Below are 25,456 nucleotides of genomic sequence, written 5' to 3' on the forward strand. Positions count from 1 at the left end.
TTCTTTGGTCTTCTGCCTGTCTCTCTCTCGGCTATGGGAGGATTTCTGTTTCCTGCTTTCTAATCTTCTGTTTCCAAGTTGTAAGTACAAATATAGTAAGGCAGTAAGGTTTCTATTGTTTTTCTTTTGTATTTACATGGGTGTAGTTGCTGGAGTGTTTTGAATTGTATTCTTTTTAAATAAGGCTATTTATTCATATTTCTTTTAAGCAATTGACCCTGTATTTGTCACCTAAATACAGAGAGACCATTTTAATGTATTTTTCTTCTTTTTATATAAAGCTTTCTTTTTAAGACCTGTTGGAGTTTTTCTTTAGTGGGGAACTCCAGGGAATTGAGTCTGTGCTCACCAGGGAATTGGTGGGAGGAAGAAGTCAGGGGGAAATCTGTGTGTGTTAGATTTACTTGCCTGACTTTGCATTCCCTCTGGGTGAGGGGGGAAGAGAGATTAGCTCTTGATACTTCTGGTTTCCAAGGCTGGAAACGGGGAGGGTGGAATCCCTCTGTTTAGATTCACGGAGCTTGTTTCTGTGTATCTCTCCAGGAACACCTGGAGGGGGGAAGGGAAAAGGTTTATTTCCCTTTGTTGTGAGACTCAAGGGATTTGGGTCTTGGGGTCCCCAGGGAAGGTTTTTGGGGGGACCAGAGTGCCCCAAAACACTCTAATTTTTTGGTGGTGGCAGCTTTACCAGGTCCAAGCTGGTAATTAAGCTTGGAGGTTTTCATGCTAACCCCCATATTTTGGACGCTAAGGTCCAAATCTGGGACTAGGTTATGACACCATCTGCCACCAGGAAGGGGATGCTGGTGTTCAGTGCTGCAGCACCCCGTCTACCAGCAGCATGCAGTAGACATAGGGTGACATTGAAAAAAGGCAAGAAATGTTTTTTTTCCCTTTTCTTTCGGGGGGGAAGGGTGTGAATTGACGACATATACCCTGAAACACCTGGGAAAATGTTTTTGACCCTTCAGGCATTGGGAGCTCAGCCAAGAATGCAAATGCTTTTCGGAGACTGCGGGGACTGTGGGATAGCTGGAGTCCTCAGTACTCGCTCCCTCCCTCCATGAGAGTCCATTTAATTCTTTGGCTTTCCGTTACACTTGTCGCACAGCACTGTGCTGTGGACTCTGTATCATAGCCTGGAGATTTTTTCAAATGTTTTAGCATTTCATCTTCTGTAACGGAGCTCTGATAGAACAGATTTGTCTCCCCATACAGCGATCAGATCCAGTATCTCCTGTATGGTCCATGCTGGAGCTCTTTTTGGATTTGGGACTGCATCGCCACCCATGCTGATCAGAGCTCCACGCTGGGCAAACAGGAAATGAAATTCAAAAGTTCGCAGGGCTTTTCCTGTCTACCTGGCCAGTCATCTGAGTTCAGATTGCTTTGCCTTCCAGAGCGGTCACAATGGTGCACTGTGGGATACCGCCCGGAGGCCAATACCATCAATTTGCAGCCACACTAACCCTAATCCGACATGGCAATACCGATTTCAGCGCTACTTCTCATCAAGGAGGAGTACAGAAATTGGTTTAAAGAGCCCTTTATATCGATATAAAGAGCCTCGTTATGTGGACGGGTGCATGGTTAAATCGGTTTAACACCGCTAAATTCGGTTTAAACACGTAGTGTAGACCAGGCCTAAGTGATACTGTTGGGGAGTGCATTGCTAAGAGAACATTTTTGTAGCTTCTGCCCTCATCTAGAAAAAGACCAAGGAGCTAGGAGTGCTGGAAATGATGATGGTGATATAGCCAAAGAGCAGTGGAAGGAGATTTGAATCCTCCCAAATTTGAGCTTTGAGAGAAGCTGAAGGAATTCTCAGAGTAACAGTTTCTGAGTTTACTTTTTTAGTAGTTGTGCAGTAAGAAAATAGTGTGACGATAGACGGGCAGTTGCTTCAGACCTGCCAGGGAGACTTTCTCACTCCCATTCATGTGATTTTTTTTTTTTTTTTTGTATCAATGTAAACCTTTGTCATTTCAGTCACTTAAATAGAAAACATAGCTGTAGCTGGTCAGGTGCTGGGCTGGCAGCCTAAGGCTGCTTTAATAACTGCAATCTGTGCACCATGAAAGCAAACATTCGGGTAAAGTCTTGCAGCTGTTTTTTACTAAAGAAACAGTTCATTGTGTCTGGAGCCTGGGGTCCATTGAGTTGTAGAATTTTCTAGCACCTGCAACCTCAGCTGGTGGTGATTGAGTGCACCTCCTGCATGCTCCCTTTGGCTGCTTTTCTGAAGGGGGTGAGAAGGGGAGTGTGTGTGCCTGAAGAGGGGTTGCAAACAGTTTGTTTTGAGATCATTCTCTGAAATGTATGAACCCTATCTTTCTAGTGTGGAGGGGTTGAGACTGAATGGCTCATGTTATTAGGAATGACATTTAGGTCACTGGCAAATTGGGTCTTGATTGCTGTTTGACTTGTGTGCAGTGAATTGGTGATTTAATCCATTTCCTAGCAGATAAGCTTTGACCTAAAAGCACTATCCCATTTGACACTAGTTGTCCCACTTGTCGCAATCTCAGCAGGGAGCCAATGATTCAGTGTGCCACAAATTGAATTTACCTCTTGACAATAGTGGTGGCACTACTAGAGCAGATGTGAGGCATGCTAGAGGAGGAGAAAATGTGTATTGGTACTATCTGTGCTAGGGTGACTATATGTCCCGTTTTGGCCAGGACAGTCCCTTTTTTAAGCCCTGTCCCAGCTGTCCTGACTTTTTTGGCAAAAGTGTGCATTTACCCCATTTGGTCTTGCTGACTTGATCAGTTGGCAAGAACAAACTGGACAAATGCCCACTTTCGTCAAAAAGTGGGATGTGGAGGAATGTGGGGGGCGAGGTGAGTGGCAACGCCAGCCCAGCCTCACAGGGTGGGGAGGCAGGACTTGGACCAGCAGCAATGCCAGCCCGGCATGAGGAGAGGAAGTGGGGGGGGGGTGTCAGGCTAGCTGCGGTGTCCCACTTTTCCTTTGGGAAATAAGGTCACCCTAATCTGTGCAGTAACAATTCATACTCCTGGGGGAGTTCTGCGCTACTGCACAAGTGCAGAATTTATATCACCTGCAGATTTCTTCCCCACGGAAAACTGACTTTTTGACAGGGAAGCAAAGGGAAACCACAAGAGCAGTCATGCTACCCTCCCCAGCAGTATATTTTGGGTGCCCAGGGCAGCCGGCAGAGAGGTAAATCACTGTGGGCAGGAGGCGGGACTGGGGAAGACCCGGCTGGTGGCTCCTGCCCTGCGCTGGGCTCAGCTGCTAGTCCCGGCTGGGCTGGGGAGGATGGGACTTTCTCTTCCCCTGTGTGGCATCCAGGGCTGGGTCAGACCCACCCCCAGATTTCTCCCCCGGCTGCAGTAAACTCTGCAAGCTCTCCTGCACCCATTGCTCCTCAGCTGCAGGGGGAGGGATTCCTGTACAGGGAGCTGCTCCTCTATATGCTAGACCCCATCATACCCAGACCCTCCCGCTGAGCCCCACACACGCACTCAGAACCCCTCTCCCCATGACTCCCACATCCCCTACATCTGGACCACACCAGCGAGCCCCCCACAGCCAGATTCTCACCTCACTGAGCTCTACTCCCTCAGCAGCTGGACCCCATACTGAGGCCCCAACACGCTTCTGCTGAGCTCAGCCTTACCCCCATTAGCCCACTCCCTGCCACTGTGCCCCAACCACCTTCACCTAGACCTCCCCAACAGGCCCCTGTGCACCAGATCCCCCACTGAGCCGCCTGCACCCAAATTGCCCCCACACAGAACCCTCTCAACCCACGCCTGGATCCCCCACATTAAGCCCCTCTACACTTGGATCCTGCCTTGCTGAGCCTGCCGGCCCACACCGAGAGGCAGGGCCCAGGGGTGTTTCTGGGGCAGACTGGGTCCTTGCACTGTGTCAGAGTTGGGTGCCATACTGGAGTCTTCACATTTATTTGACAAATTTGCAGAATTTTAAAATATTGTTTGCAGAATTTTAATTTTGGGGGGCACAGAATGCCTTCACAAGTAAATGCTTTTGGAGGATTGAGGTGTTGCTGGCACGGTTTACTCACTAGATTGGATCTCAATGAGGCAAACATGCCCATCATTTAGGGATCTAGGGTATGACAGTCTGGACCTATACATAGAATGTTTCTGCCGATGTGCACAGGCAGAAATTGTGGAAAAACAACATCGCTTGCCTCATAACCTAAAGTCATGCAGAACGCAATGCCATCCACAGTCTCAGAAACCACCCTGACATTATCATCAAAGAGGCTGATAAAGGAGGTGCTGTTGTCATCATAAACAGGTCTGACTACCAAAAGGAGGCCACTAGACAACTCTGCAATACCAAATTCTACAGGCCACTTCCCTCAGATCCCACTGAGGAATTCACTAAGAAACTGCACCATCTACTCAGGACACTCCCTACACTAATACCGGAACAAATCAACATACCCTTAGAGCCCCGGCCAGGGTTATTCTATCTACTGCCCAAGATCCACAAACCCGGAAATCCTGGATGCGCCATCATCTCGGGCATTGGCATTCTCACTGAAGGACCGTCTAGATATGTGGGCTCTCTACTCAGACCCTATGCCACCAGCACTCCCAGCTATCTCTGTGACACCACTGATTTCCTGAGAAAACTGCAATGCATTGGTGACCTTCTAGAAAACACCATCCTAGCCACCGTGGATGTAGAAGCAGCAAAGAATCCTGTGGCACCTTATAGACTAACAGACGTTTTGGAGCATGAGCTTTCGTGGGTGAATACCCACTTCGTCACATGCATCTGACGAAGTGGGTATTCACCCACGAAAGCTCATGCTCCAAAACGTCTGTTATTCTATAAGGTGCCACAGGATTCTTTGCTGCTTTTACAGATCCAGAGTAACACGGCTACCCCTCTGATATTTGACATGGATGTAGAGGCTATCTACATAAACCTCCCCCACACAGATGGAATACAAGTTGTCAGGAACAGTATCCCTGATGATGCCACAGCACAACTGGTTGCTGAGCTCTGTGCCTTTATCCTCACACACAACTATTTCAAATTTGATGACAATATATACCTCCAGATCAGTGGCGCCACTATGGGCACCCGCATGGCCCTACAATATGCCAATATTTTTATGGCTGACCTGGAACAACACTTCCTCAGCTCTCATCCACTCACGCCCCTTCTCTACCTACGCTACATTGATGACATCTTCATCATCTGCACCCATGGGAAGGAGACACTGGAAAAATTCCACCACGATTTCAACAGCTTCCACCCCACCATCAACCTCAGTCTGGACCAATCTACATGGGAGGTCCACTTCCTAGACACCGCAGTGCAAATAAGCAATGGTCACATTAACACCACCCTATACCGAAAACTTACTGACCGCTATGCCTACCTTCATGCCTCCAGCTTCCATCCCAGACACACCACACGATCCATTGTCTACAGCCAAGCACTGAGGTACAACTGCATCTGCTCCAACCCCTCAGACAGAAACCAACACCTACAAAATCTTCACCAAGCATTCTCAAAACTATAATACCTGCACGAGGAAATAAGGAAACAGATCAACAGAGCCAGACGTGTACCTGGAAGCCTCCTACTGCAAGACAAACCCAAGGAAGAAACCAACAGGACTCCACTGGCCATCACATACAGTCCCCAGCTAAAACCCCTCCAACGCATCATCAGGGATCTACAACCCATCCTGGACAATGATCCCACACTTTCACAGGCCTTGGGTGGCAGGCCAGTCCTCGCCCACAGACAACTTGCCAACCTGAAGCATATTCTCACCAGTAACTGCACACCGCACCATAGTAACTCTAACCAATCCATGCAACAAACCTCGATGCCAGCTTTGCCCATATATCTACGCCAGCGACATCATCACAGGACCTAACCAGATCAGCCCCACCATCACCGGTTCATTCACCTGCACGTCCACCAATGTAATATATGCCATCATATGCCAGCAATGCCCCTCTGCTATGTACATCAGCCAAACTGGACAGTCTCTATGGAAAAGGATAAATGGACACAAATCAGATATTAGGAATGACAGTGTACAAAAATCTTAGGAGAACACTTCAATCTCCCTGGACACACAATAGCAGATCTAAAGGTAGCCATCCTGCAGCAGAAAAAACTTCAGGACCAGACTTCAAAGAGAAACTGCTGAGCTTCAGTTCATCTGCAAATTTGACAGCATCAGCTCAGGATTAAACAAAGACTGTGAATGGCTTGCCAACTACAAAAGCAGTTTCTCCTCCCTTGGTTTTCACACCTCAGCTGCTAGAACAGGACCTCATCCTCCCTGATTGAACTAACCTCATTATCTCTAGCCTGCTTCTTGCTTGCATGTATATACCTTGGAAATTTCCACTACATGCATCTGACGAAGTGGGTATTCACCCACAAAAGCTCATACTCCAATGCGTCTGTTAGTCTATAAGGTGCCACAGGACTCTTTGCTGCTTTTACATACCCATCATTATAGCTGCATGTTATGTACTGCATAATATCTGTGACGTGAAGGGGGAAAAGCTACCGCCAGGGTAGAGCAGCAAAGTGGACTGTCTTCTGAATTTGAACAGCTGGACTATTAGGTCTATTAGAAGAGCCAACTGTGGAGCCATATGGTTGAGGGAGGCCTGAAAAGGCCATTTTAACAGTCATCCACAGTAATGTTGTCTGTTGCTTCTATGAAATAGTGTGTCTCGTGTATGCAGTGATTGAGTATAGGTGGGTTATTGCCTTCTGCTGTGAATTTTGCCATGTGTGGTGTAAACTAACAAAGATAGTTTGTGTTTCCAAAAATACAATTTTATTTTGTTCAAAGAAACAGGCAACAAATTAAAGTGCAAGCAAACATACAAGGTAAAAACCATTTAGCAACACTGTAACAGGGTAAACCATACTTAGGGCCCTTCATTTTCAGTTTTTATTTTATTTTTCCTGAGACTTTCAGTGTGTATTATCACAACAACAAAAACAAGTGAAAATCAATACAAAAAGCTCTTAATAATTTTTCTGGGTAAATATCGGGATTTATTTTGGTGGACGGAAAGACCCAGGAGGAAAAAGTATTCAGTAGATTAATGCTTAGAATTCCATTCATCAGTGAGGTTTGCTGCAAAACTAAAACACCTGGAGTTTAAGAAAATATCTCTTTTAATTCCCAAATAAAACTTTTCGTTTCAATAAACAGTTTACTGTTGACGGGGCTTTGGAACAGAGCCCGGAGCTGGAGCATGGAGCAGCTCCGGAGCAGTTGAGCTGCAGGTTTTTTTCTGGAGCTGGAGCACAACTCCAAAGCCCTGATTGTAGATTTAGAACTATTAGCCTATAGATATTTACATTTAATAATTCGGCCACACCATTTGCAGCGCAAAGAGTCAACTTCAACCTTTTCTCCTGCTTTTGTTTTTTAAAACTTTTGAATACTTGTATTCTGATACAGATTTTCATTTTCTTCCCATTTTAGTTTGTCAAATCTTCAAACCGTTATCTGCCAGCAGCTTGAAATATGTACATGGTAGGCGTGAAATTCGTCAGTACGTTCAGATGTATACGCATTCTAGAGCTTGCGTACACGCCTGTTCGTTTGTGTGTATCTTCTAGACTAATAATAGCCTTACTTATACAGGCAGTTTTGAATATACACAGAGACTAATGTATTCTTATAATACATATATCTCATGCAATGTATTGTATTTTCCTAATAAAACAAGTTATTTTTATATATATTTGAATCCTACAAAAGTAGGATGAAAATCAGAAAAAAAAATGATATTTTTTATAAAACTCGTGAACTTTTCGGTAAAAATCTGTTTAAACTGAAAATGAAGGGACTTAACCATACTTTAAAACTTTCAAGTATAAATGGAAGTAAACCGTGAACATTCATGTAAACTTCCTACAGTGTAGTACAGCGGTCGGTAACCTTTTAGAAGTGGTGTGCCGAGTCTTCATTTGTTCACTATAATTTAAGGTTTTGCGTGCCAGTAATACATTTTAACGTTTTTAGAAGGCCTCTTTTTCTAAGTCTATAATATATAACTAAACTATTATTGTATGTAAAGTAAATAAGTATTTTAAAATGCTTAAGAAGCTTCTTTTAAAATTAAATTAAAATGCAGAGCCCCCCAAGACCCGGGCAGTGTGAGTGCCGCTGAAATTCAGCTTGCGTGCCGCAGGTTGCCTGCCCCTGGTGTAGTAAGTTGTGGCTGATCCTGTGGTTTTTGCATGTCAGTATATGCGTTGCTCTGGTTCTTGTTTTCTCCTGATGTGGCTTGGTAGAGGTAAGGATGTACATCATGCTGCCACTTGTCGTGTTGGGGAGTGTAGAGTGCACTGACCATGGAGTTTTCCAAGGTTTAGAAAAGCTGCTGAGTCTGGAGTGTCTGTGTCGATACTGCTCTACAGCATCTGAGTTTGTTGCCTGAGCAAACCCATGATGTCCTGGTGCATTTTTTTGTATTTGGTCCTGCTAGTGAAGGCAGGGGGCTGGACTCGATGACCTTTCAGGGTCCCTTCCAGTTCTATGAGATAGGTATATCTCCATATATAAGCGATATTTTCACAGGCAGTGGTGATTTTGGTTGATATCTAATTCCTGAGAGTGACAAAGGCACAGAGAACCCATCTTCTACTGACATCCTGAAGCCACCTGGGCCCTAATCCTACTAGCCTGCAGTGGTGCCAGCCAAACTCATTGCAGAGTGACAAGGGAACGTTTCATATCATGAGGGGAAAAACACGGCTGCCATACCTAGAAATTCAGGAGAGGATTGCAGAATATCTCCATGAAATTTCCATTGAGATCGCTCAAGAGGATAAAAGGAACATCCCTATTCAGATAAACAAAGTGCTTTGCATGGCTCCCTCTGCCTAGCCCAAGAAACCAAAGGATTTAAAAGCGGATGCAACTCTAATTCTGTCTGTTCTACCTCTACCCGATCACCAGACACTGATCTGATATGGATGGTATAATTGGACTGTCATACTGCTTTTTTGAATTGATTCTCTTAATATTTTATTTTCTAACATTATAACATAAAAGTAAGGAATCAGAAATCAATGCCTTTGTTCTCTAATCGTGGATATGGGATGGGGGCAATTTTTAAATGAGGAAGAAGGGCAGAAGAGGTGAGGTTTCAGGCACCGAAAAGGGAAAAAACGATTATCAGCAATAATGCATGTACACTCTTACCCGAGCTCTTTTCCCCTTCATCAGCAGGCTCATCTATGTTCATCTGACAGAACTGGCTTGTCTCTGGCAGAGTTTCAGACAGCTTGTGGCATGGTTTGAGTCCCGCACAGCACCCCCTCGCCCATCTTGCTGTCTGGGGGTCTCTGCTTTGGGTTCCTGAGAAGTGTCCAAAGTGGAGAGTGGGATGCTGGTGGGATCACTTCCAAGTATGACATGCTGTTCGTTGTAGAAGTGACAGATCTATGGAGCAGCAGCAGATTTCTTGTTGACCTCCCTTACATTCTGGCATGCCAGTGAAGTTCCATTGCTTTCATGCAGCACTGTTGCTCATCCCTGTAATGCTCAAGTTTCAGCATCCCATGTGCAATATGCAGATAGATGTTGATATTTCTATGACTGTTCCATAGCTGTACTTGCACAGCCTTGTCCCCCACAGAATGAGGATATCCATGACTTTTTGCCTGCTCCAGGCAGGAGCATATGTATTAGCTCTGTGTGTGCATGGAGCTGACATGGTCAGATACACACAGCAAAAGTGAGCTGGTAGGTGTGCTCACGAAGGTGAGCAATCAGGAAAAGGCATTTCAAAAACATACGAGTTTTAAAGGTTGGTAGTGGGGCAATCTTCTGGTCTCTGTGACCACTGGGCAGTGGAGATCAAAATTGTGACCTGAGTGGTCACTGTCACAGGGACATTGTGAGATAGTTGTTGCTGGACTGTTAGGGTTGACACAAGTAATGTAGTGTGTACACTTGTCCTGCGAGTAGGTTGACCATGGTTCTGTGTTGCTCAGGGAGGAGTTGTTACCATTTTGCTGTAACCGGGTGCTTACATCAGCGAGAGACAAATTTTGGTGTACTGCATATACATGCACAACTAGGTTGATGCAGGTCAACTTAGGTTGACCTAATTCATAGTGTAGACCAGGTTTGAGAGTGGAAGAAGAATAGTAGGAGGGAGATTTGAGTGGACTGAAAGGTGTGAGTGGGAGTAAAGAGAGTTAGAACTGGCACAGAGGGAGAAGCAGAATTGTATAAAGCTTGGAAGGTAAGACCAAAAAATCTAAACTTGACATGGAAATCTTTAGGGAGCCAATGAAGGGATTTCAAACTAGTTTGCCTTTAAACTGTTATGTTTTATGTTCAGTAGAATGAAGCCAGCTTTTCTTTAGAGAAAGAAGAGTAGGAAGACATGGCAGGAGTCACCCATAATGATTATCAAACTCCTCCTGTGAAATGTTATAAGTAATGTCAGTACCCCTTGTAAAATCCATCTTCCAGGAGAATCTGTTGCCAGAACAGCTTCCCTCCATTCTGCACTCAACTGTAAGGCCAGGCAGAACTGCTTGGGAAGGCTGGACGGAAGTATTTTGTTTGGTGTTCTGCTATCCTTTGACTGGTAAGACCTGGAGTCTGCAGCGCCAAGCTACAAAACTACATAAACCTTGGAAAGAATCACCACTACATCTTCCCTTTGTGTAACCACATTATTTTCTGCAGAGCTTCCTGGTCCCGAAATTGTGGCAAACTTTAGAGAGCAGTTTTGGCAGGACTCTAAGCTGGAGTGATGTTTGAGTGTAAGGTAATGTGAAGTCTGCAGTTCCCAAACTGGGAAACGGATGTATCTGAGACCAGTTATTTTTTCATCATTTCACAGAGGTAGCGCGTGGGATGTGATCCTTGCCAGGTGGTGGAGGACGGCTGTTAAAACAGTAATGGAGTGCAACTGTTTCTTGTGTAATATTGGTGAACACATGGTTTAAAATGTTGTTTCCATTCAGGTTAGTACTGATCGGTTTTCCCAGCATATTCAACACTGGGCTCCTTTGTCTTCCCATTTGTAGTAGTTCTGTGCATATCTGTAACATCTTTCTCTCCAGGATCTCAAAGTGCATTACAAACATATAAACCTCTTAACCTCGGTAGGTCAGCATGTATTGTCCTTGTTTTAATTATAAGGAAACTGGTGCACCATGATCAACTGACTTTACCAAGATGACTCAATTAATCCATAGCATTGGTCAGTACAGAATCCAAGAGTGTTGGCTTTGTTCCCTACAATGACCACTAGACACTTTCTCCTGTTCTTGCCCTCACATTTCATGTACTCTGAATGTATGTGCAAAGTATTATTCTTATTGTGTGAGACTTCATGTGTTTTGGCACGTAGCAGAGGGAGAGTAGTCAGAGCAGGCACTCCTTCACAGATAAGAAGGAGATTTTGAGTGGTCAAGCCTCCTTGTAGCAGCAAACTACTAGAACTCATTATGGCAAAAGATATCAGCCATACCTTGATCTATGTTGGCCCTGTAAGGTGTCAACACTCAGGTCCTGATCCAAGTTCCAGCACCTATTATTAGTGGACCCCAAGGCTGGCATTTTTAGGGGTGAAGAGTTTGTTGGGGTCTGTGAGGTTAGAGTTTGTGTTCCTTCTGCTCTGTCAACCACTGCTATCTTCATTGATCTGACACTCTGTTTATCTGACAGAGCACTCAGTCCTGCTTCGCCAGGGAAAATTGCACAAAACAAGCCCAATGCATCAGCACTTTCATTGTGTAGTGAGCTGAGCCTCCCTTCACATGGTCACATCCCCCTTTTAATCCATGACTCCATGTCCCTTTTCCAGTCCAGCCTATTTCTCTGATATCTATTGCTGGTCTCCCTGAGCTCCTGTTTCTGTGATTTGAGTGTTTTTTGTGTGGCTTGGTGTGTTAAGACTTGCAGGACTTTAGGAAGTGGCGTTTTTGTTTGTGGATTAGACAGTACGTTGACTTAGTGTTAGTGGTTTGTGACAGACAGAGGTGATGGCTGCGTTTAAGTTGGATTTCCTCCCAGAGATGATGGTGGACCATTGTTCCTTGAATGCCAGTCCTGTGTAAGTATTTTATATCTTCATATCTGCTTTTTTGCTTATGTTCTTAGCTTGGAATTGCCTCTTTGGAAGTTTCTTTCCTACCTAATGTATTCCCCTTGGAGGAAAAGGTGAAAGGGCAGGAGAGTCTTGGAGCTGCATTCTAAAAGAAATCCTGGAAGTTGTTTACAGTTGATTTTTCTCCTGCTCAGAACACATCTTCATTCCCTCTGAAAACAGTTAACCCCTTTGGGGTAGAACTACTTGGTGGCAATCCTTACAGAATCCAGTAGAAGTCACTGTACTGATGCTCTGAAACCAGTGGCTGAAGTGCAGTGTTAGGAGATTCCTGCCTTCTGAATGGCTTTGGACTGCTCTCTTTTAGACAGGAATTGAATGATCTTTGAACTGTTTCTAAGGTCATATGGTGACCATGTGGATTTAGCCACCAGGAGACATGCTGTTAATCTCTACGGTGCCACAAGTACTCCTCGTTGTTTTTCCCCTCTTGGAGCTTCTCATGGGGGTGACACCAGAGCTGGGACCAACTGCCACAGGATAATGTGTACCTATCAGTTGCTCTCCCTCAGAATTCAAGCATTATGTAGTTCACCCCTTAATAAAAGGAGTTGGGTTTTCTTTGAAAGGCATTAATCCCTTGCAGTGAGAGTTCTGGTGGAGTGAAAGGCATTATGTCACACCCTTTCCTTTTCCCAGTAAAGAGCTTTATGCTTCCCATCCTTGTCAACCCCTTCTTAAAATGTGGGAGCACTTTATGGCAACAGTTGTCTTCCTATGTGTCTGAACCAGCACATAGCAAGTTGAAAGAGATGCCAGAATACACACAATAAATATCCAGTCGACATTTAATGGAACTTGACTGGTAATTTTGTTTTTTAAAATTCCATGATTTAAGACTTCTTAATAAACACTGTGGAAGAACATGACCACAGATAAGTCCAAGATGATAAAACAGCTATCTTCCTTAATGTACAGTAAATAAAGAGGACAACAAAAAAACTAAAATAAGAAGACTGGCCCAGAAGGCCACTCACGGCCTTCAACTGTGTGTGGGAGGGAGGAGGGAATCATTTCATAGCCACTGGCCCCCTCTCCCCTCACTCTTCTAGATTATACATAGGGATTGTTAGCAGTTTCACCCTGCTAATATCCACTGCTGTAGCAGGATAGCATTTCAGGCAGTCTCCCGGAGCAACTCACCCTGTATTATTTAAGGTCTTTGATACTAATAGTAAGACTCATCTTGCACTAGCTAAACAATGAGCCAATGCAGATTGTTGTGTAGGATCATCAGTTGCTGGGTGCTGTTTGAGAGATGACCTGGAAGCCTGTTGAAGACAAAATCTTGTTTACTGTATTCTGATAAATGATTCCTTCTCCCTAATTGGGCTCCTTGTACTATATTCCATTAGTTTTCTCAAAATGATGGTACTTCAAGATCAATGATAAATCAGTCCTGATCATCTTGTGGGACCAAATAGTGTACAAGACCAATGTGTTCATTTTCAGCCACAATCCTGACCTTGTTTTTTCCCCAGAATTTTGTTCAGAGTTCTCTGGACCCATGAGAATCTTATTGTAATGTGAACCTCTTATGGAACTTCTAGTGTCTTCATTCTAGTCACTTTTCCTTAGCTTAAGAGGGACCTGTGGATTGTCAGATTTAAATAAAAATTCTTTTGCTCCCCAATCATTTTTATGGTTTGGTGTAGGTTTGCTGCAAATACCAGGTTTTTGGCTCCTTCCCACTCCAGTTTTTTCTTGTGTCCAGTTCTACAGTGATGAGCAATGACAGTTCAGTCTTTTACACAAAAGACTTTGGTGTCCCAAATCCAGATGGCTGATTATACTGTAGGGCAGGGATCGGCAACCTTTGGCACATGGCGGCCAGCACATCCCTCAGCCCACGCCGCTTCCCGCAGCCCCCATTGGCCTGGAGCGGCGAACTGTGGCCAGTGGGAGTCGTGATCAGCCGAACCTGTGGACGCGGCAGGTAAACAAACAAGCCCAGTCCACCAAGGGTGCTAAAGATTGCCAATCCCTGCTGTAGGAGCTAGGAGGGGAAAGACAGTCTCCAAGCACAGAGCTCTATAGTGAGAGTGATGGCTAAATCTAAATGTTCTCTTAGTTTGCTTGGAGTGTGCAGGAGTCCTTTTAAAACACTGCTGTTGAGAGATCTTTTTCCACAGCATCATAAGCAGACTGTTTGGAGCTGCAACATTAGTTGGTACCTAGGAAGGATTAATCTAGACAGGAAGTGATGATGATGATGTAACAGAAGTTCCTCCCTGTCCTGTGCAGCTCAAAGAAAATGAATGGCACACTGGATCACCCAGATCAACCTGACCTAGATGCCATCAAGATGTTTGTGGGGCAGGTTCCACACAGCTGGTGTGAGAAGGATCTGAGAGAACTCTTCGAACAGTATGGTGCTGTCTACGAAATTAACGTCCTGAGGGACAGGAGCCAAAACCCTCCTCAGAGCAAAGGTGAGCACTTCTATCCTTTTTAGCTGATACTTGGGTTCCCAGCTTTAGTCACTTGCACTCTGTCATGCTTCATCTCTCTGCTTATTCACATGCCAAGGAGTTAGCTATAGATGTACAAATATATACACATCTGACCTTTGTGCTCTATAAGTGCATCTGCATTCATATGTAGCTGTACTGTGATCTCATTGTGAAAATTGGGCTAGAGTGATCAGACAAATGGGAGACCATCAAGGGAAATGGGTGTCCAAGGTATGTAGCCTATTTGTTAGGTTTAGATTTCTCTCCTGAAGGACTGTAATATTGGAGGTGTAATATTTTGGATGAAATTCAAAACAGGTCTTGGCCATCTGAACCAACTGAAGGTCGGTGGAACTCTTTTAAGAGGTTGCTAACCCCAGTGTCCTTGCTAAATTTCATATCAAGTAATTACATTCTCCTGCAGTTCAGTTGGCTACAATATGTTTCCCTTCCTATCTTAACTGTTTCATAGATTTTCTGTGCACTGTCAAACTGCTGTGTTTCAACCCGGGGGTAGCTCCATTTCAGAGGTGGTGAGTCATGCCTGTAATGACAGTTTGTAAAGCACTTTGAGAAGGAAAGTTCAGATGCAGCTCACAGATCTGCTTTGTATATGCCAACTAAGTAGTCTATTATAAGCATTTGTCACTTGGCTTGTGAGAGAGGGGATTTGCTATGAGATGTTTACATGTGACTATTATATGCATTTTATTTAATATTTCTGGTAAATTTCTTGAAAGGGTAAATTTTGCCGAGTATCAGTAAAAACTTCCTTGTAGAGATCTATTAGGTTGCAGAAATGTCACCTATGGGAAGTGGTGAGAGCCTAATTGCTGTTGATGTTTAAAATTAAACTGAACAAGTAGGGAACAATCCTATCTTGGCTCCAGGGGAATGGAGAAGAAACTTATAGTAGTGCTGCTTCATCTTTAACTTCTGGTTCTTATATCCATCCTCTAGAGTAGCTACTTGTTGGAGACTAGCAAAACAGAATACAGTAACCTATTCTTTAACACCTCTCTGAATGACATGCTCTCACGGGAGTACAGGCAACGTCTTTCTAGTCTGCACAGAAAGGGGATAGAGTTGTCGATCTGGAAACAGAGGTGGTCAGGTCCTAAATCACGAATGCCACCCAGAGCCTGTGCTGATGGGAAGACAAGGGAAGAGGGAGAAAGGAATTGGGGTGAGGGAGAATACACTTCACACAGACCTGCAAGTCTGCACTGTCCCAGGGGCTTGAAGGAAGAGGAATGAACAGACTAGAAAAACTTAACAGTTTTTTTCTCTCTCTAATTTCTATGATTCTGTAGTGTGCATTAGGGGAGACAGAAATAGTAGAGGCTAAGGACTGCTCATAAAGCTGAACTGTATTAATAACTATCCTATTTGTAACTATATCCACTTTTATAGACAAAAAGCCTGTGGGGCATCATGCATTATTGGTTATGTTTTGGAGTTGTAACTTTCTGTATAAATAACTACAGTCATTTGAGAACTGTTGAGTGTAATTGCTTTGCACACGATGCCTATCTAGTGGAGACAAATTCCATCTCAAGAGTTTATGCCCAAGGCTAGAGTCTGATTAAGTGAACAAAGAGAATGTTCATTATTTGTCCTGAGTGCTAAGTGGAGCATTTAAAAGTCTGTCTAGAGAAGGCTTAGCCCTGGTGATGCCAAGAGTTAGTCCTCATTGGGCTAGGTATCTTTGAGAGTGGTGCTGACAGTATTGAACAATTACTTGCACTGGCAGAAAAACACTGTGCTTACTGGAAAAATGAGAATGTCTCTAGAAAAGTATTGTTGGGCAAGCCCAGTTTGGATGAGAGGAGAGCTCTTACGAACCTTTTGAGTGTGATACAGGGGCTGTTGGGCCTAGTCATTGAAGACATCACATGTTATATTGTACTTATTTTGACAGAAGTCCTATTCTAAATAGAATCAATATTAAGCTATTGCCATCTGTTTCCATCTATGATCCTCGTGTCTATCAAAGAGTTTGTGTTTGAGGGGTAGAAGTGGTGCACTGTGTATCCCAGTATGTCACACAGGAATTGAATATCCTTGATTTGCTTGTTTTGGGTTTGCATTGCAGGGTGCTGTTTTGTTACATTTTATACCCGTAAAGCTGCACTAGAAGCACAGAATGCTCTCCACAACATGAAGATCCTCCCAGGGGTAAGAGGCAGCATGCTTCTTCAAGCATCTCTTTTGCTTGTCTTTCTGTCCTGCAGTTACTCATGTTCTGAGCTCTTTGGCTTCACTGATGCACAAACATTGCCATGCTCTTCTGCGTGATTATTTTAGAACATGACTTCGGAGGGAGGGGCCTTGAACTACAAGTCATGGCAGCAGATCTCTGAGGAATTTTCAAGAGGTTTTGAAGGGAAAGGGATGGCAGGGAATTGTGTGCGCTGCATCTGGGGAACACCCTGAGGTACCAAGGGGGAATGGGGGCATATCAGTATGAAAGATATAGGGAACACTCCCTGGGGTCCTTTCCTAGAAATTTCTGTGGGGTTATGTCTCACCCTTCTCTAATGGCTGTGTTGGCTCCCCTCCACGTCCTTAGTGGTTCCTGTGGAGTAATGTGACTCAGCTAGTTACAGAGTGAATGCATCAAGTTTGAGGTGCTTTTCTTTGGGTTTCAGATGCACCATCCCATCCAGATGAAACCAGCTGACAGTGAAAAAAATAATGGTAAGTTGTACTAAAGTCTGGTTTTTAGGGTCTCATTAATGTTGAAAGGGAAATTCCAAGAGGGCCCATCCCAGTTGTAATGGTCTCTGGGCAGCAGAGCATCTGTGTGTGTGGTGAAGTTAGTGAATTCGAGAGCTGGGAGGAATTTATGCCCACAAAGGGATAAATAAATACAGGTGAGGTTTTTAAACTTCCTGGAATCACACTCTCTCTCCTGCTGCTGCTGGTCACACAACAGTTCTGCTAACTGAGAAGGCTTTCAGTGAGTTATTTTCTGTACTTGCCTGGTATTTAACCCCAGTTACCATTATCCATGTACTTGGCTGGTCGATTGGTTTGAGACAAAGTCCACCATATCTAGTGTTGGAGTCACAGTCTTCTCTAATAAGGTGTGTTTGCTTTACAGGAAAGATGAAACGGGGGTCTAAATAGCTTTTTAAGGCAGAGGTTATCACTTGCTGTATATTTGTACAGTGGCTAGCCCAGTATGATCCCCCAGACTGGTTGAGGACCCTAACTGTTACCACAGTATAAATAATAAATTCTTCATAATGGAAATATGTTTATTTATACACAGATACTCCATCAGCAATATCAGTACATGCAGAAAATGCCAGAGTTAAGGTTGCATGTAACCCCCTACTTTTGTCTTTTCTCCCTTGTACAAGTACATTTCAATAATCTAGTTACATAATCGTAGACTTTTCTCAAATAATACAATAAAACAACATACAATAATTCAGCAGCCTTGATTAACAGTGTGTAGCATAATATCTTGTAGTATTTTTTCATTCTTTTATGCTTATTCTAATTTTATTGTCTTCTTGGACCGGTATATTTATTGTTTGATTGTCACAGCAGCTGTGTGCTCAGTGCTGTATCAGACTTGGAAAGACAATCCTTGCCCCAAAGAGCCTACAATTTAAAAGATAGACATAAAGAAGACAGGATGCATTGGACACCCTGGAGAAGGGAGTAACTTGGAGTTGGGGTCATCTTTATATATAAACACATTTAACTCACTACTTCTAGACAACATGGAAGGAGTGAATCTGGAGACAGTTTGAATGAGGAAGGATTGGTGACTGACTCAGTTGAGTTTGGCAGGTCATTACATAAATAAGGAGCAACCTGGAAAAGGCATGGGAATTGGAGAGAGAGAATAAAAAACCTACGGAATTTCAGGTCTTGGCAGTATTGCAGGGTAGGAGTTATGGAAGGTTTTGCATTACTCGGGATATGAGATATAGGCAGTGTTGGAGTTGTGCTGGGTCTTGAAGGCAGGGACAAAGAGTTTGTGGGGAAACCAATTAAAAATCATACTTCTGTATGAAAATTAACCCACATTGTTACAAGTAACAATTGAGATTCATGTAACAAAGAGACTAGAAAAACCATAAAGAATAATTTCAGATTTTGAAGCTGTGCTGGCTGCAACTGATTGACAAGAGCATGAGAAAATCTTGTAATCTGAAACAATTTGGTTGGACGCTGCTTGGAAAGTCCTTCTAGAGCACCATAGAAAGCCCACAGGAAGGAGCTTCATTCCTATATGTCTTAGGGCTTGTCTACATCAGAAAGTTGCAGTGCTGGTGAGGGAGTTACAGCGCTGCAACTTTGAAGGTGTACACATCTGCAGGGCACCACCAGTGCTGCAACTCCCTGTTTGCAGCGCTGGCCGTACTCCCGTTTTGTCTCGGGTGTAGAGGATCCAGCGCTGGTGATCCAGCGCTGGTAATCCAATGTAGACAGTTACCAGCGCTTTTCTTGACCTCCGTGGAAGGAGGAAGCCTCTGGTAATCAAGCTGGTTTCCTTTCCCGGTTTGCTCTCTCGGTCCCGGAGCCACCCAGCAAACCGCAGGGAAGGAGACCTGCTTGCTCGGGGTTCCGGGACCGAGAGAGCAAACCGGGAAAGGAAACCAGCTTCGCCGCGGTTTGCTCTCTCGGTCCCGGAGCCACCCAGCAAACCGCAGGGAAGGAGACCTGCTTGCTCGGGGTTCCGGGACCGAGAGAGCAAACCGGGAAAGGAAACCAGCTTCGCCGCGGTTTGCTCTCTCGGTCCCGGAACCCCGAGCAAGCAGGTCTCCTTCCCTGCGGTTTGCTGGGTGGCTCCGGGAACGCGAGAGCAAACCGCGGCGTTCCCGGTTTGCTCTCTCGGTCCCGGAACCCCGAGCAAGCAGGTCTCCTTCCCTGCGGTTTGCTGGGTGGCTCCGGGAACGCGAGAGCAAACCGCGGCGTTCCCGGTTTGCTCTCTCGGTCCCGGAACCCCGAGCAAGTAGGTCTCCTTCCCTGCGGTTTGCTGGGTGGCTCCGGGAACGCGAGAGCAAACCGCGGCGTTCCCGGTTTGCTCTCTCGGTCCCGGAACCCCGAGCAAGCAGGTCTCCTTCCCTGCGGTTTGCTGGGTGGCTCCGGGACCGAGAGAGCAAACCGCGGCGAAGCTGGTTTCCTTTCCCGGTTTGCTCTCTCGGTCCCGGAACCCCGAGCAAGCAGGTCTCCTTCCCTGCGGTTTGCTGGGTGGCTCCGGGACCGAGAGAGCAAACCGCGGCGTTCCCGGTTGCTCTCTCGGTCCCGGAACCCCGAGCAAGCAGGTCTCCTTCCCTGCGGTTTGCTGGGTGGCTCCGGGAACGCGAGAGCAAACCGCGGCGTTCCCGGTTTGCTCTCTCGGTCCCGGAACCCCGAGCAAGCAGGTCTCCTTCCCTGCGGTTTGCTGGGTGGCTCCGGGACCGAGAGAGCAAACCGCGGCGAAGCTGGTTTCCTTTCCCGGTTTGCTCTCTCGTCCCGGAACCCCCCTTGAAGCCGCCCAACAGCGCTGCAGTGTGGCCACATCTAACACCACTTGCAGCGCTGGTTGCTGTAAGTGTGGCCACTCTGCAGCGCTGGCCCTATACAGCTGTACTAATACAGCTGTAACAACCAGCGCTGCAAAATTTTAGATGTAGACATGGCCTTAGGAATGATTCAGGTGAATAAGAGCAGAGCTCCCACCCTTGAACCTTTCCAGGTATGCTTAGCCATCCTTACACTTTCACTGGCCAGCTACATTAACCAGAGTGCTGCCTTCCTTTGTTGAGCTCTGTGACAAACCCTGTGCAAAAAGTACTGTGCATAACATCCATTTTTAAAGGTTGTAACTGGGGATCTATTCTGATTTTTCATAGCAGCAAAGCTTGTCACAGAATTGTGCTCCAGAATCTGAGCTTTTGGCTTTTATTTTTTAGTAAATGTTATGCTTCTGGCCTTTGTGGTTGTGAAGAAAGCCTTGAAAATATAATGTACTGGAATGATTTCTGCTTGTTTGCAGACAGCCTATAACAAGGGTCCCCAACGCGGTGCCCGCGGGTGCCATGGTGCCCACGGGGGCATCTGAATGTGCCCAAGTCCTGGCTGGTGGTCGAGCAGCCGCCGAAATGCCGCCGAATTCGCTGCCGACAAGCAACGTCATCCAGAGGTGTCGCCGCCGAAATGTTGCCGAATTTCTGTGGCATTTTGGTGGATGCTTGACCGCTGCCACGGTCCTTCGTCTGGCGGCCACAGACAAAAAGGTTGGGGACCACTGGCCTATAACAATAGCCCTGAAAAACATGAACTGCTCTATTCAGCTAAATGGGTTGTTAACCTAAAGATGACAATCTGTGGTATATAATAAACTGAGTATGTAAGGGCAGTACAAAATATAGTGTGACTGTACCATAGTAAATAACATGGGGCTACTATGTTGTTATCCATTTTCATATTTAGCTCAATAACATCATCTGTTTTAAAAATGCTCTGAAGCTTGTGCAGAATTTTGAGAATTTCCTTCAGAGTGCAGCAGAACCTTTCTGCAAAATTTAGGTTCAGATCACAGTAGATTACATGGGGGCTTTGTTTAATTCAATCAAATCAAGACCAAATTTCACCAGGATGCTCTGGTGGCTAGTTATAGGCCACATTTAAATGTCTCATTGTTTCAGCTCTAGAGAAATTCAGAAAAAGGGAGCTATAATTTATTTATGAGAAATGAATTGTTCTCTCATTTACAAAATCAGCTGAACTTTGTGTGCTCAAACTCTCTCTCTGATATGCAAAGTCACCATCAGGTTAGAGTCCTGTCAGAAAATAGTTTCAGGCCCAAAGGTAAATGTTTCAGAAAGTTATCGGTGTCTAGTCATGAGGTGAGAGAGAAAGTTCTGCCATGGGTTAGAAACTGTCAAAAAGACAATCAAGGAGTTCAGGATGAATGGTCAATTTTCAAAGTGGCAGAAGGCTAACAGTGGGATACCTTGAGGTTCCATACTAGGTTTGGTATTGTTTAATATATTTATGGTCTGGAAAGCGGGTCAGCAATGAGCTAGCAAAATTTGTACATGACATAAAAATATGGGCAGTGTGATGGCAGATAACTCAACAGTTACTCAGTACACAGTGACAGAGAAGAAAGCGAACAGAATGTTAGGATGCAAAAAGAGTGGGACAGAAAATTATACTAAAATATAATTAATGCTGTTCAGAATTTTTCTAATGAAAATTTTTTCATCAAAAATGGTCTTTTATTGGAAATGAAAATTTTTAAAGGAAATTTGGTGTTTTTCAAAATTTTCTGTCTTTAAATGAAAATTTCCAAACTAAAAACGGGTTTGGCTTTTTTTCAGGAAAACAAAAAAGAATTTTTGAATAAAAATGTTCATGAAAAAATTTGAATACATTAAAATTGTTCTTTTTCAAAAATTGGAATGAAAATTGTTTTGAATTTTAATAAAAAATTTGCAAAAAAAAAAAGTGAACTCTTTTGATTAGCTTGGATTACAGTATGACTATCTAAATTAATTATATGTGCTCATCTGGGATACTGTGTTGGATTCTTATCACTTGTCTTTGAAGGGACATTGGCAGAAACAGAGGAGGTTTAGGGATGAACCACAAGATTGAGTAGAGGTATGGAAAGACTGCTGTATTAAGAAAGAGATTGAAAAGAAGATTGACTGTTAGGAGAGGAGGTAAATGAGCGGAAACATGATAGAGGTGCATAAAATAACAAATAGTAACAAGAAAGTAAATTGTATTTACCCTCTCTTATAATGCAAGAACAAGGAGACATTTGATAAAACTGTAAACTAACAAATTTCTAACTGATAAAACAAATAGGAACGTCTATAATTTTGGTCTTGGGTTTTTTTGTGGGGCATTCACATAATACATAACTGATTACAGGAGCTCCATAGGTTATTTATTACTGAGTCCAAGAGCTTAGTAAGAGTCAAAAAAGGAGTAGACAGTTACATAGATAATGAACGCATCTACAGTTACATTAGATAAGATAAAACAAAACATAAAGAATATCATACCCTGTTGACTTAGAGCAGTGGTTTTTAGTCTATGGTCCACAGACCCCAGGGCGTCTTCAGGCTTTGTCTGAGATTTCCAAAGGGGTCTGCACCTCCATTTGAAATTTTGTAGGGGTCCACAAGTGAAAAAAGCTTGAAAACCAATGGCTTAGATCATAAACCATCCACTAACTGACAAGTATGGGAAAGTGTCTTCCCCTGGGCAAATTAACTGTCCTCTATAAGAGGACTGACTTAAAATTGATCCCAGTTGCGGGGAGGGAATTAGGAAGGACTATAGATACAGGGTTGAGAAGAACTCAGAAGAGTCAGGAGAAATGACAGAGTGCTGCTGGAGACAGCCAGAACCCCAGCTGGAGAGCTGGGGCTGAGTTTCTGAGAGAAGCAGTCTCGTAAGCCTCCAAGGAGCAGCCTGAAAGTTTAGAGACTACAGACCCAGGATAGGGCACCTGAGTAACACCAAGACTCTAAAGAGGAGAGAGTAGGGGGAACAGCTAGAGAGACTATCTGGAGACAATTGAAGACAGGCCTCAGAAGAGAGGAGCTGTGCCCAGAGAGAGACTGGGAAGAGAGAGACTGTTTGAAACTTATTCCTGGAGGAATTCAGTGCCAAAAAATAAAAATTCTGTGCACAATATTTTAAAATTCTGCATTTGTTTTGTCAAAATAACACAATATGATCAAGCTGGTTTCAATTATTTTGGTAATTTATTTGAACTACAGTACAATGGACAGAGAATGGGAGTGGGGAGCCTTGGAGGAAATCACCAAACCCGCGTTGTCTAATAGTAATGTAGCTAGTATTGACTCTTTACTTCTGGTTATTAGACAACAAAAAATGCAGCCATATGCTCAGTGTTGCATCATAGGCAACTGAAGAGCAAGTGAGGGCTGGGGATTCAGATTCACAGTTTATACTGGCTACTGACCATCTCCAAAAAGGTCAGTAGCAAACAGTTAATGAAGCACATTTTGATAGGATTTTTTTTTCAGTCCAAAATTTAGACCAGTTTTAATCACTAAAGCACCATAAGCATTTATAGGGCAATACTGTTTACAGTAAAGCTCCTTTGCACCACTCTGGCAATGTAAAGAAGCCTTAAAATTTTTACAACTGTTTTATGCACCTGGGGGAATTCACTAAGAACAATGGAACAATTCACTAAGCAGGCAGGCTGCTGCATTCTGCTCTGCCTGAGGGAACAGAGCCTGCCCCACACTTACCTCTTCAGAAAAACTCCAAAGCCCTGCCCCTTCACACCGAGCATGCCACAACAGCAAGTGAGAGGGACAGAATGGCTGTCTCTCTCTCTCTCACACACACGACTGCCCAACACCCCCACCCCCATGGTAATTTACGACTCTACCGTCTGCTCTGGGTGCCCAAACCAACCTGCCTGCACTGCCAGGAAGGGAGTGCATAACCGCTCTTGCAGGGAAACAAAGAAATCTGTGAGGGCCATGAATTCTGCGCAAGCACAGTGACGCAGATTTCCCTGGAGTAGAAACTGAAATAGCCAGACCTCAGAGAGGTAGAACTGTGACACCAGCAAGAGTCTGGGAAGAAAGACTGTTTTTAAGTTCTCATTTTAACAAACTAGTGCCTAAGAAGGAGTGCTAATATGTGACTTGTATTGAGGAGTTCCATGGAGAAAGGAAACTGAGGACGGGCACTGCAGAACCACCCAAGACCAGTAGCGGGCATGGCAGAATGAGCGAATACATCTATATCTCCTTCAACAAAGCTCTCTCTGTGGGAAGAGTTCAGTTCAATCCCCCACATTCAAAAGGCTTGGAAGGGAAGAGCAAACATTCAGCACATTATTATTTATTAATGTAATTAAAACATAAAAACACTTGTAGACTCCTTTCAGCTTTGCTATAAATGTTCTATGTGCATTCTCTTAAATGAGTAAAATCTTATTACTTGGAATAGGTGGGAGTTTGGACAAATCCCTAGAGATTTCTACTGTAGGGAACAATCGCGCACTGTCAGGTGAGGAGGAGAGGGGTTTGACTGAATGAGAAGAACTAGTCTTCCTCAATCTAATTGCTGATCCCTTTAACCTCTCTCTTTCTGAGTTGATACTCAGTGCTTTGTCACCCTGAGTATCTCTTATTGCAGGAACACTGCTCCTTCAGCTTCTGATTTCAACCACTAGAGTAGCTGGGTAATATGAAGAAGGCCTACTGAAACAATGAGAGCTCTGGAGTTCCCTGCTTGATGTGAGTGCTACGTTACTGTAATGTCAAAGCTTCTTTCCTTTGATTCCTCAGCAGTGGAAGATAGAAAGCTGTTTATTGGGATGATCTCCAAGAAGTGCAATGAAAATGACATCCGGGTGATGTTCTCCTCCTTTGGGCAGATTGAGGAATGCAGGATATTACGGGGCCCAGATGGCCTGAGCCGAGGTAAGCACAAAGCTTCCCTGACAGGTCAAGATTTTCCTCTGGACTCTTCCCCTTGCACCTCAAGATCAGATTTCAGCTATATTTGTGATTGGTAGGGTGCTTAAGCCCCAGGGGCGCATTTTCCTTTGCCTTCAGTTGTTGAGATGAATCTGGGGGTGAGTTCGATTCTTTCTGCTCTCTCCCCAGGTTGTGCATTTGTGACTTTTACAACAAGAGCCATGGCACAAACAGCAATCAAAGCAATGCACCAAGCACAGACCATGGAGGTAAGATAAACTTTTTTGGGGATGTGGGGATAGGCTGCACGACACAGAGATCATAAAGCTTGATGGGTGGGGGGAGAGGGGAGCTTTGGAGTTAGTTTTCCTGACAGTGGGTCTTGGACTGAAAGATTTATTAAATATTTTAGCAAATAGCAAAAGTC

At 44.3% G+C, this 25,456-nt stretch overlaps 1 protein-coding gene across 1 annotated transcript in view; it reads left to right on the top strand.

The window, feature by feature from the left end:
• CELF1 (CUGBP Elav-like family member 1) overlaps positions 1–25,456 on the top strand; it is a 95,319-nt gene that overhangs the window by 41,241 nt on the left and 28,622 nt on the right. Inside the window, 5 exon segments of the mRNA XM_030559821.1 lie at positions 14,388–14,575; positions 16,692–16,774; positions 17,248–17,296; positions 24,898–25,032; positions 25,219–25,298. Of these exon segments, the coding sequence (XP_030415681.1) occupies positions 14,398–14,575; positions 16,692–16,774; positions 17,248–17,296; positions 24,898–25,032; positions 25,219–25,298 (525 nt within the window). The 5' untranslated portion in view covers positions 14,388–14,397.

Source organism: Gopherus evgoodei, chromosome 4 (assembly GCF_007399415.2).
Source record: "Gopherus evgoodei ecotype Sinaloan lineage chromosome 4, rGopEvg1_v1.p, whole genome shotgun sequence".
Taxonomy (NCBI): Eukaryota; Metazoa; Chordata; order Testudines; family Testudinidae; genus Gopherus; species Gopherus evgoodei.